Source organism: Lemur catta, chromosome 25 (assembly GCF_020740605.2).
Source record: "Lemur catta isolate mLemCat1 chromosome 25, mLemCat1.pri, whole genome shotgun sequence".
NCBI lineage: Eukaryota > Metazoa > Chordata > Mammalia > Primates > Lemuridae > Lemur > Lemur catta.
The window spans coordinates 13,271,586-13,284,303 of record NC_059152.1 but is presented as its reverse complement, the minus strand read 5'-3'; the positions used below and the strand labels follow the sequence as shown (position 1 = coordinate 13,284,303).

At 39.6% G+C, this 12,718-nt stretch overlaps 1 protein-coding gene across 3 annotated transcripts in view; it reads right to left on the bottom strand.

The window, feature by feature from the left end:
• The window catches only part of NUP133 (nucleoporin 133), a 49,282-nt gene extending 40,519 nt beyond the window's left edge, over positions 1-8,763 (bottom strand). For 2 of the 3 annotated variants that reach the window (XM_045537045.1, XM_045537046.1), the window contains exons 1-6: positions 8,461-8,726; positions 6,612-6,730; positions 3,910-4,013; positions 2,597-2,704; positions 1,507-1,641; positions 691-861 (exon numbers count right to left, since the gene is read on the bottom strand). In XM_045537045.1, the coding sequence (XP_045393001.1) occupies positions 691-861; positions 1,507-1,641; positions 2,597-2,704; positions 3,910-4,013; positions 6,612-6,730; positions 8,461-8,642 (819 nt within the window). In that variant the 5' untranslated portion in view covers positions 8,643-8,726. Of the gene's footprint in view, positions 1-690; positions 862-1,506; positions 1,642-2,596; positions 2,705-3,909; positions 4,014-6,611; positions 6,731-8,460 lie in introns of all 3 variants that reach the window. The other variant, XM_045537043.1, reaches the window with a different exon arrangement.
• Positions 8,764-12,718: the final 3,955 nt, after the last annotated feature.

Sequence of the window (12,718 nt, the reverse complement as noted above, 5' to 3'; positions counted from 1 at the left end):
AAAATATTCAAGGAAACAGCTGATGATAGGATGATAGTTACCGGAAATGAAAAGAAACAGCAGAGTAAAAAGGGCCTGTGCTTTAAATTCAGATGTTCCAGCTCTGCCACTCAGCAGGCACATAACCTTAGCCTCACTGAGGCCATTTCCTCATCTGCAAATTGGAGGGAAATCTCTCTACTTTATAGGTTGTCATAATGATTACATAATATGGAGATAACAAATACAGAGCACCTAGCACAAAGTAGATGATCCATAAATGTTAGTTCCCATCATCCTCCCTTCACTAAGCCAAAGCATTGGGCAAAAGTCCAGCCAACAGATCTAGAGTCAAGTCATCCACACAGACAGCTGGAGTCATGGGACTGGAGACACTTCTGGTTAAGTTTAAAAAGTCAAATTAATCCTTAAAAAACACATTTTAAGTTTTATATAATAGTTTTAATTCAAAAAATGTACTTATGAGATAATGCATCTGATTTAAAGACACTACTGTTACAGGGCCTGGGAGGTGTTAATAGGAACTCATTTGATCATCATAGTATCATAAAAATGACTCACTGGAAAGATCAGAGGTTTTATTTCATGTACACTATTGTTCATTTGGAGGAAATACCAACTTCATAGGAAACTTTTAACTTATTGATTTCACTAAGAAATAACCTTGTAAAAGTTAGTTTATTAACTTACTATGAGATCACTACTAGGAGACAAAATTCCAAAAAGGGAAGAAACCCTTCGACCGATTCCCGAAAGCACGCCTTGCCCCTGAGGCAGGATATGCTGATGGATCTTCCCTGAGCTTTCAGGTATCAACCGAATTAGCTGGCTTCCCAACGAGGACAAAATGAAACTTCCTCCCTGTGAACAAACATTGTGAGATTAGTTCAGAGAATCATCTAACACTAACATATGGAAAACTAACCAAAAAAAGTGCTTTGATACAAAGAAAAACCATCTGCTTCTTAAATCTAAAAGAATAAAAATGAAACGTTATTTTATTAAAATAATTTACTTAAGAATCCATTCACTTAATATTATTTCTACACAGAAAAACCTCTGTTAAAAAACTTTCATGGCAGAAAAAAGTTCATATTTTTGAATTCTGATTTTTAAGTTATAGCTTCACGGTATTACAGGTTCAATGGAGTAGGTATCTGAGTTTATTTCTTTGGGGAACCTGCAGAGTAGACAGTAGCAAACTATTCTTCAGTGTCTAAGAGTTTTTAAGTCATTCTCATAAAATGTTTCTGAAAGAAATGAATACCACTATCCAATATTGATATTTTACAGTCCTGCGAGGAGGGACTGCCTTGTTTAAGGGACAATGTCAGTTTAAAGGATCCATCCGTGGATCCTTACATTCCACTCTTCCTTGTCTCTTTTTGATCCCTCCCTGGGCTGTATGGTCTGTTCAAAACCCCACACTTTTAGCCATTCAAGTCTCACTTGCAAGTCAAATCACAGCTTTCCAGTAAGTATAAAAAAAAAAAATCCATCACATACCTGCACTGCTGTTAGGAAACTGTAAGTCTTATCCCCTCCTAAGTCTACGAAAGTCTCTGTGTAGGTATCTTCACTAGCAAGGCTTGGCCAATAGCGGATGGATCCTTCTCTGGTGGCAACCATGACAGCAATAGCCTTGAAACAAAATCATAACACAGTCAGCAATCACAATGAAAGGAGGACTCAAAAACTGGGAGTCTGATGACACTGATACAAGAAACAGGACAAGCTACTATTTGATCAACTAAAATCAGAAAAAAGAACTCACTGATGTTTTAATTTGCCTTTCCCTAATGGGTAATGATGCTGAACATTCCTTCATGTGTTTATTTGCCATGCTTATATCTTCTGTAAGACGTCTGTTCAAGTCCTATTCCCTATTTTCAAATTGGATTGTTTTCCTTTCAAGCTTTCAGAGTTCTTTTTATATTCTGGATACAGGTCCTTTATTGGATATATGGCTTTGTTACAAATATTTTCTCCACGTCTGTAGCGTGTCTTATCATTTTCTTGTTTTTGGCAGAGCAATGCTTTTAATTTTGATCTTATTTTAAATGTAATATTAATTTTATCAAACTTTTTCTTTTATGGATCATGCTTTTGGTGATCTCTAAGAACTCTTTGCCTAACCCTCAGATCATGATGATTTTTTTCCTACATTTTCTAAAAGTTTTATAGTTTTATATTTAGATCTATAATCCACTTCAAATTAATCTTTGTATTAGTCGTGAGGCTTAGGGGAAAATTTGTTTTTTAAAAAATTCCAAATGACCAACTGCCATTTTTAATAAATGACCATTTATTACAAAGACCATCCTTCCTCAACTGAATTGCTTTTGCACCTTTATCAAAGATCAAATGGCTGTCTTTGAGTGGGTCTATAACTGTATTCTGCATTCCGTTACTGACCCATGCGTCTGTCTCTCTTTGCCAGTACCACAGGGTCTTGATTTCTATAGCTTTATAGTTATGTCTCAAAATCAGGTTGGATGATTCCTCCAACTTTAGAATGTCCTTATTTTGGGGGGGCGGGAGGGGGGGGACATGGAAAAAAAAAACCTTTATTTCAACAAGCTTTTAAGTTACCTACTTGAGTAGAATGTGCTTCAGCTGAAGTAGAAGAGTAAGAGAGAGCCACCAAGTCAGCGCTCCAGTGGAAATCACTAGGTGGCAGCTGAAGTTCTTTGCAAACAGATAACTGTAGAAAACAAAACAGAAAATCTTCCACATCAAATCCAATATTTTAAATATGCATCTCTACTTCCTTTCTCTGCGTATTTTAGATTCTGACTCATTGCTGGAAATACCCTTTTACAAATATTCTTTCTTCTCACGTCTCCTTTTGATCAGGCTTTCAGTAATTTTAAAACAAAGTATCTTAAGAGATACAGAATCAGGAAACTTAAGAGCTAGACCAGACCCTAAACATCAATGATGCTAATCTCTTCCTCAGCCAAAAAAATCTGCTGGTTTAGAGAAATGCTTAGGCTTTCTATGGAGCTTTTCCAGTCTAGTCTTGATTTGTCTGACATGGAAAACTAGCATGACCAAAGAGTAATTATACCAAGTTTCCTATAAAATATTTCTTAGACCCTCAGCCAAATATCAGGATCCCTCTGCTAACTCAGCATGTCTCCCAGGACTTCTCTCTCATCAAATGCTCCTAACCACAAACACTATTTTGTAGGCAGCAGCAGCACAGAGGTCAGCAATGTAAAGAGTTCAGGTAAGCGGGGGCCCTGAGTTCCAGCGGAACAATGGCCCAGTGAGTAATGAGTGGTGCAACAGAACATGCCTGAGCTGTAACACACAGAAACGAGGTTGCAGAGGATGTGACTAGACGTGCAAATGAGAATCCACTATTGGAAGTGGACAGCTGAAAGGCGAACTAGCAATTGGTATCATTTTTCTTACATTACTAGGCACCATTCAATAGATTCGATGAAACAGTTCTATCTTCTCAGAAATAAGCACACTCAGTTTATTCACTTATGTGAATAGCATTTCGTCTTACACTTCATTAGGCAGACTGATTAGCATTATACTCATTGAAAATTTCAATGTCTCAAATTTTATTAAATGTAAAAAATAGAGATCTTATTTAAAAATTACTAAAGGGGAGAAACTTTTTTCCTAGCACACAATTGTGTATGCATGCTCAGTATTTCACATTACTATGAAAATGCAAATCCTTAATACCTGAGCAGATTCAGATTCCTATCCTCTATCAACTCTAAAAAATTAAGGTAAAAATTAAGAGCCAATTGGTATCCCTCTCTTCCATCTTCTTCTAGCTTTTTTCTTTTTTATCTTATCTATTTTAAAAATATTTTACTTTGTTTTATCTTTACTACCATCTACACAGAAATCACCAATCCTCCTAGCTTTCTGAAGAGCCATTACCTTAGTAATAGGTGACAGAGCAATTTTCCAAATAATGAGTTTCTCTTTGCAGATTAGACAAGCCCATCCGCCTTCATCTATGTAAACAGTCAGCTGATCATCAACTAGAGGAAAAAATGAGGTGTATAATTAATCTTATAGAATGAATATGAAAAGTTAAGAGTTCCTTATACCAAAACCTTTATTACTACCTGCTTCACCAAAATAATTGTCAAAGACAAAAAAAGATTAATTCACAACAAAAAATACTTTTGAATATTCAAGAATTTTTAACATCCAAAACAAGGTATCTATTTAATCTTGATAACCACCATTAAAAATATATCTACAGGCAAAAAGTATATTTGGGGTCTATGTTTAATATTCTTTAGATTTTGTTATAAGCACATCAACTATCTTATTTTCTAGAAGGAATATTTAGCAATATTTATAATTTTATTGATAAAGCAATATAAATAATAAACCCCCTTATTGACTACATAAAACATTTCAAGGAAAAACCATGTACCTTCAAAAGAACATGATTTTCAAGTAAGAGCTAAATTACTTCATTAAATGATAAGTTATTGCATTATATGGAGACAGAGTTACATTCTCCATTAAGTGACAAAATTAAATTAGCATAATTGCTATGTCTTAAGCATTAGTGGTAAACCTCCATAAATGTGTTAACAGCCCTGGAAATTTAAATGATTTGAGCTTTGCTCTTTCCTTAAAGGAAGGGTAGAGGGGTAAAATAAAAAGCATCGATAAGGTCTAAGCTAAAATAGCAAATCAAGCCCAGACTAAGTGTGGACTTTTTGCTAAACTGGGATATCTGCTCAACAATTTCATTTTTTCCTGAAAGCACTACAGTAGCTACAGATCCTTGACTGGTGAGCCCTTGAGGGCTTACTTAACACAGTACTTGGTAGGGTTCCATGTGGGGAAGAGTTCTTCAAGTTTACACATCTTTTTGGTTTACACATCCTGATTTCCAGAGACTCTCTCCTCTGAATTTCTAGATTTGAGACTGTGTATTATGTTATCTAAATAGTCTAGTAGCATGAACCAGAAAGAGTGTGCTGAAAGGTTTAAATGTAATTTAAAATTTTTAGAGGAGGAAAATATATATATTTTCCTCTAATATATGCACATATATGTGTGTATATATATTTATTTAAAACAGAACAATGGACTGTCTCCCTCCCACCCTGTCTCCTTCCTTCCCTCTCTCTCTCTCTCTTAAAAAAATTAAAAAATAAAAATAAAACAGAACAATGCATACAGAGGCTGGCAGTTTACTTGTCTGAAAACAACTATCTCTAAAGCCCTCAAAGACGGATAGGCAAGATGTGCAAGTTCAAGTTGATGAGAAATAGTCCTTCTTCTAGAATGGAGTACTTGAAACTTTTTTTGACTGTTACTCACAATATGAAAAACATTTTACATTATGACATATTCACTAACAATTTAAATAAAACAAAGTTTCTTAGCATTATATGAGATGCATTCTATTTCTTTTTTTTAAATGCTGGTGATGAACCACTACACTGATTTCAGTCACAACCTACAATTTGAAAAAAATATAGTTCCAGAAAAGTCACAAAGATCTAGAATTGAATCCTTAACAAAAATGACTTAGGCAGATATTAAGGCCACTCTGAACTTCACTCTTCACTGTCACCAACTCCTCATCCTTAATGTTGCCTTTCTGAGTTTGTGTCGACTTTATCTTCCAAACTTCCACACTAATTCTCTCCCAACAGAATCTTCTAAAGGTATACCACATTGGTAACTTTAGGAATTGGTGCATATAGCCTCTCAGATACTATATAGGGTCCAGAAATGGAAGCATCACTTGACTTCACTCCATTATTAAACCCAATAATATGAGGCACTTGTTTTTGGTTTTTTTTGAAAGCTATATGAATACCCGATCAACTTTTGAAATTGGATTAAATGTTGCATAAGTAATAGTCCCTCCCCCTTATCCAAGGTTTTAATTACTTGTTGTCAACTGCAGTCTGAAAATATTAAATGGAAAATTCAAATAAATAATTCATAAGTTTTAAATTGCATGCCAGTCTGAGTAGTGGGATGAGATCTCACACCGTCCCACTCTGTTCCACCCAGGTCGTGAATCATCCCTCTGTCCAGCATATCCATACTTTATATGCTACTTACCTGTTAGTCACTTAGTAGTTGTCTCAATTATCAGATCAGGTGTCGAGGTATTGCAGTGATTATGTTCAAATAACCCTTATTTTACTTAATAATGACTCCAAATCCCAAAGTAGTGCGGCTGGAATACTGTTATAATTATTCTATTTTAGTATTAATTATTATTGTCAATCTCTTACTGTGCCTAATTTATAAATTAAACTTTATCATAGGTAAAAACATAGCATAAATAGGGTTTGGTACTATCCAAGGTTTCAGGCATCCATTGGGGATCTTGGAACATATCCTCCAAAGACAAGGGGGGAATACTGTACAGTACTTAAAACCACTATAGACTTTACTGTGTTAGAATGAACTCATTTTGCTTCTCAAATTTATTATAAATCTCAATTACAGTGAAACACTAGCCAGGCTATTCATTTCCCTCCATTTAGGTAAAGGCATACCAGAGAAAGCACAAATTTCAATCTCTATGACAGATATAGGCTTCATTTTGAATTGCTATTAATAGTAGAGGCAAATGGAAAGATGACACCTACCTTCAGCCAAAGTTAGGGCTTCCATGATTTTAACGGGAAGAGAAGATCCAAACGTTTTCACATCATAGTTTGTAGACTCAGTAATGGAGTGGTATGGGAATATTCGTGTAGGTGTTCCTCTAAAGAAAAGAGTCTATATTACTTCACTTACAACTTAAAATTTTCCACTATCCTAATTTTTATGTATATATTTTCACAATAAGGAGACCTTTAATAAGCAAGAAATAATAGTGGCTCATGTACACTGTGAAAAAAACACTGGCTCATCTATACTGTGTAATTAAATGTATTTTTCATTAAAAAAAAAAGACTGACAGAATTTAGGGAAACCTGGCTTCAGACCCTTATGCTCTAGTAATTAGATGCATGCCTCTAAACTCTTAAACTCTGCTTCCTTAGCTGTGAAAAAAGAAGGTTGGATGACACTGGTGTTTTTCAAAGTGTGGGTCCTTTTGCAGGTTTCCATCAACATTTTTGAGACACCAAATAACATCAGCCTTTATCATGTGTTTTAGTCAAAAATGTTTTACAAACATTAGATTAGACGATCTTTATGCTTTCGCCTAGCTCTAGAATTATAAGAATCTACCAGATCTGTGCTTGGAACCAAGCAAGAAATTAAATAAGAGCCACAACATCTGCTGTTACATGGTCTTCAACAGCAGACACAACAGTAGAAATTATATTTTCTTTTAACTCTCTTCTTAACATTCAGAATAATAATGAAATGTCACCAGTATAAAAAAGGTATTCTCCTATCATGACAATTAAATGAGGAGATGCACATACAGAGTGGCTGAGGGCTTTGTTTCCTAACATAGTATTATAACAAAGATTTTCCTTTAAATAATCATCAGAAGGTAAGAAGAGATTTAAGAAACACACACATTATATAAAGTATGACTTTTATTCTCCAACTTTTCTCAAAAGAAATAGAAAACACAGACAAGATCAACAGTTTGAAGAGTACTTTTTAAAATATGCAAAAAAGTCAAGGAAACAGTGTATTCTTCTATCTTGCTCCCCAGAAAAGCATGACACAGTATATTCTTTAAAAATCACTTCTTTAAAGCACTGCAAAATTTTATAGACAAATTTTAATAAGTTTGAGACCCAGTATTTATTGTTTTCCTCTAGGAGAAAACTCATTTTTGACAGATGAATTCAGAGGAAACTACACAAAAACATGTTATCTTCTAAGGTTTTAGATTACTCTTAGCATGGAAGGGGGAACGTGATTTTACTGGTGATGTGGATTCACCAGTAGTTTTAGTAACACAACTAAGACAGCAATCCTACCTCATTGCTTATGTAAAGCCTTTTCTCTATAATTCAGCTACAAACTTAAATTCGTAGCTAAAAGCCATTTAATTACCTATCGGCAGATATTAATGCCAGTTAGCATGTTAGGCATTAAACAATGATTTTTCCAGGGTTGGAGGTCCTCGTTGCCACCATTACTTTACATCTGCGTGGTGGCAATTCACATCGACTCTTTTTGCCTTAGTGAAGCAGACACAGGTCAGATATATTACCGCCATGTCACAGATGAAGAAAATCACGAGTGACTTACACCAGATCGCAGGGGTAGTAAAAGGGATGGAAGTAACAGCCGATTTAAACCCAGTTTGTTCTTCACCTCTGCGCAAAGGTAAATCCGTGAAGAGTGCAAAGCTAGGGTTCAACTGATAAGTTAAGCAGAAATAACCTGCAAGAGTGGAGATGGTCTACTTTCCAACACTTTGGCATTCCGCTCCCCACTGCTATCCCTGGTTCCGGAGGCTTCTGGAGACACTACCCCGCCCGGCCGCCCGCGGGCCGCCAGACCCACCCAGGGCCGCTCACTTACCGCGAGCTCAGCGAGCTACGCCGGCCGACCGGCGAGAAGAGCACCGGGGAGCTGACTGCAGACCCCAAGGACAGACCCTTTCTGCTTGCCGCCCGGGGCGTGGAGCCCGGCCCGACTCCGGCCAGCGGGCCCCTTCGGGACCCGGGACCCGGGGTCCGCGGAGAAGGGACGGCGGGGAACATGACCAGAAGCAGCAGCGGCGAAGGTCGCGCGAGTTCCGGCCGGGGAGCTGCAGCACGGACGGCGCGCGGAGCTTGAACACGCAGGGGGCGGGAGGACGCGTGTCGATGACGTCAATGGGAAGCGCCGAGCCCGCGCAGTGCGATCGGGAGTGGAGGCGGGCGCACGACGATGACGTCGCCGGGCCGCGTCGAGCCCGACGAGTTAGGTCCGCAAGGTGGCTGGCAGCCGCTGACCCGGAATAGCGGGAGTCGCGAGCTCCCAGGGACGTGGCCCTGGAAATCCAGGCGCCCTTCTCGACTGCGCGAGGTGGGACTGGCCCTCCCGCAGCTTGAACGCATTGCTTCTTCGCACTCTGTTGGTTCCTGAATCTCTTGAGAAATGAAAGGCGTTCCGCAGTCCAAGCTGAGGAGGGAGAGAACCCGTAAAGCTGACCCTGGTTTCACACTGTGTTATATTTGTTCTCCTCTAGGTTTGTTATTTTTCCCGGTCAGCTCTGCACAATCTCACCCACGCTAATGATGCCACAAATCCATACGTCTCTCCCAGATCCAGCTCAAAACCCCCAGTCCCCTAACAGCTCTCAACGCCTCTCAATCCACTTGTTAAAAGCTACCTTCATGTTTTTCTTTAGGACCCCTATCCTACTACCGCCTCTGTCCTAGCTTGGTAAAACTGGCCAATTGCCCATGGCAAAGAGAAGGGCTCTGTCCTGGATTCATCCTTCACACTTGCCTCCACCTAAGATCCTGGCACATTATAGCTCCTGACTATCTAGTAGATCACACATTTGCACCGTCTCTGCCTTGGTTCTGGTACTAATCTTTTCCTCAACCACTGCATAGCCTCTTTTTTTTTTTTGGAGGAGGGGAATCTCTTGCCTCTGCCTAGTCTTACTCCACTCTGTCTTCCCCAATGCCAACACAATGAATTAAGGCAGGCAAACCTGATCTTGCTGTTGGGTTTGTAAATGCTCCAGTGGCTGATCATTGCCCATAGGTTATTTGCTTAGCCTCTTTGGAAGGTCGTTTGTGATTTAACTCTTGTTGGCTTCTCTGTCCCTATTGTACTTCCACCACTTCCCACTTGCACTCCACATTCTAAAAATTAAAAAAACCAACCTGACCCTTCCCTGCTCCAATGCCCTTTCATGTGTTTCTTTTGCCTGGAATGCACTCCCTTCCCTGTTGGCCCAGCAAGTGTCTTCCTCGTGCATCAAGTCTTAGTTGAGTGCTGCCTTCTCAGTGAAACCTTCCACAGGATTCAGCTAACCCTTTATCCTTTGTCCCCTCTGCTCCCATGTGTAGACTATAATATTTTCATCCTGCATAAGAGTTTGTTTTCATAACTGCCTCTCAAGTAGCTCCTTTTAAATGTCTCGACAACAGGGATGGTGACTGTGTTACCTTTGTGCACACCATAACAAAAACACGTAGTAGACTTTCATTAAACGTGTTGAAATAAGGGAATGATTTAAGTAAACACTGGCATGTCTACATGTGAGAGATTACAGTGAGGGTGTCGGTTGTTGACATTTCCCTGGGGAAGCTATCCATCTGTGCGCATTAATTGCATCTGGGCAGTCATCTTGCCAACGTTATATAGGCAAGCTGCTTTACACCTTCTCCTATCTGGGTGAATAAGCCAACTTTGTAGCTCGTCTTTGAGTGTTATAGTTCTTAGGGCCCAGTGTATTTCCTCCTTGTTTCATTCTTACTTGGAGAATAGTCATGTCTGCAAAAGGATTGGTGGGATCAGTTTTGTTCTTGTGCTTTGGTGGACTGCTTAGTGATTTGCCCACCATCCCATCATAAAACTTGCCATTTTCAGGAACTAGAACAACTTGCCAGCACCTTTGAGCAGGAACTTTTCCTGGAGTCCAAATGTATGACTATTGAAGGATGGCGAGTAGACAGCACTAAAAGTCTTTCATTCATTATGGAGTTAGTGAGTACCTACTGTATGCCAAGCTGTATGATAAACACTAAGGTTTGTAACTAGCAGACATGGGCCCTATGTTCATGGAGATCACACACCAATGAGAAAGACACAAAACAAATGAACACAAGTAAGTATACAACTACAAACAATGTGCACTATGAAAGAAAAAAGCAGAGTGGAGGAGAGAATAACTGGGGGTGCCTTATTTTAGATGGCACAGGCCCTGAAGCAGCAAAGAGCTTGGTGCGTTCCATGGACTTTAAACAAACAAACCTCAAAAGGACTAAAAGTAGAGGAAATTAGAGAAATAAGGAGGGACCATGAAAGGCTTTATAGGCTCTGTCAAATAAGGTCCTAGAGGAAAGAGATGGCACCTGCAAGCTGGGTAGTTAAAAGGAATTTAATAAAGAAATATCTGGGGCCGGGCTCGGTGGCTCACGCCTGTAATCCTAGCACTCTGGGAGGCCGAGGCGGGAGGATCGCTTGAGGTCAGGAATTCGAGACCAGCCTGAGCAAGAGGGAGACCCCGTCTGTACTAAAAAAAAAAAAAAAAATAGAAAGAAATTAGCTGGACAACTAAAAATATATATATATAAAAAATTAGCCGGGCATGGTGGCACATGCCTGTAGTCCCAGCTACTCAGGAGGCTGAGGCAGGAAGATTGCTTAAGCCCAGGAGTTTGAGGTTGCTGTGAGCTAGGCTGACACCACAGCACTCTCTCTAGCCTGAGCAACAAAGCAAGACTCTGTCTCAAAAAAAAAAAAAAAAAAAAGAAAGAAAAGAAATATCCGGGATAGTGTAGAGCCTTCCTTGAGGCTCCTAACGACAAACCAGCCAAGGAAGGGAGGGCTCGCCAGAACCTGAGAGAAAGGGCCTTTGGTCAGGAGATGCGGACAACCACCGACTTCACTCTCCTCCTGCCCTCCAGCCACCTCTGGAAGCCAGAGCGAAGACACTGGAGTGGTCCATGGAGACTGGCCTCCTTGAATGCAAGTCCACGGTGGAGAAGTGGCACAGAAGACATTCTGGACATGTGTCTTGGGGCAGCACCAGTGCTTCTTGATCACTCTCCAGTATTGTCCCTTTTCCTAGTGGCTGCCATTTCCTTACTGATTTTTTATCTTATTTTATCTAATGGTTTGCATGTGTCTCCCTAAGCGTTTCATGTGTAGGAAACTTAATCTCCAGTACAACAGTGTTGGAAGGTGGGGCCTACTAAAAGAGAGTGGGTCATGAGGGCTCTGTCGTCATGAATGGGTTACTGTACTTATCTCAGGAGCAGGTTTGTTACTGTGAGAGTAGGCTCTTATAAAATTGAGTCTGTGCTTTTGGTCTCTCTCAGTCTTGCCTTTGCACCTTCCTCTACCAGATGACACGGCACCAAGGGGCCCTCACCAGATACTGCTACCTTGATATCGGACATCCCCACCTCCAGAACTGGGAGAAATAAATTTCTTTTCTTTGCAAATTACCCAGTCTGTCATATTGTATGATAGCACCACAAAACAGACTGAGGCATCTAGCAAAATCACCTGCACTGGAAACTTCGAAGAGAGGAGAGCGTAGTGCAGTGGCCGCCACACTTGAGCACGCACCAACAGGGGATGCTGAACTCACGCTCAGACTGCTCAGACTGTCTGGGCTGAGGCTTGGCAATTTGCATTTCTGGCAAGTTCCAGGATGAGGTGCTGCTGCTGCTGCCTGGGGACAGCATTTTGATAACCACTGGTGTGGTGGTTAAGGAGTGTGTAGACTCTGGATTAAATGGGACTCGCTTCAAATTCCAACTCTGACATTTAATATCTGTGTCACCTTTTGGAGTCAAATCTGTAATGTATCATCTAATTCTCACAATTAATAGTACACGCTTGTGAGAATTCGATAATATAGTACAGAATAGATAGAGTACATTTGTGGGTATCAAAAGATACCCCACAAATATAATAGAAAGGCAAACAAGCTGAAGAAAAAAATTCCTTCCAATAAAATAGTACTCTTTTAAAAAATTCAGTAAAAGAAGGCATGATACCCCGAAGGAAAAAACGGAAATGTATGAAGGGCATGAACTGGCATTAAAGAACAGAAATAACCAAAAACACATGAAAAGCTTTTCAACTTCACTAGTAATTAAAGAAA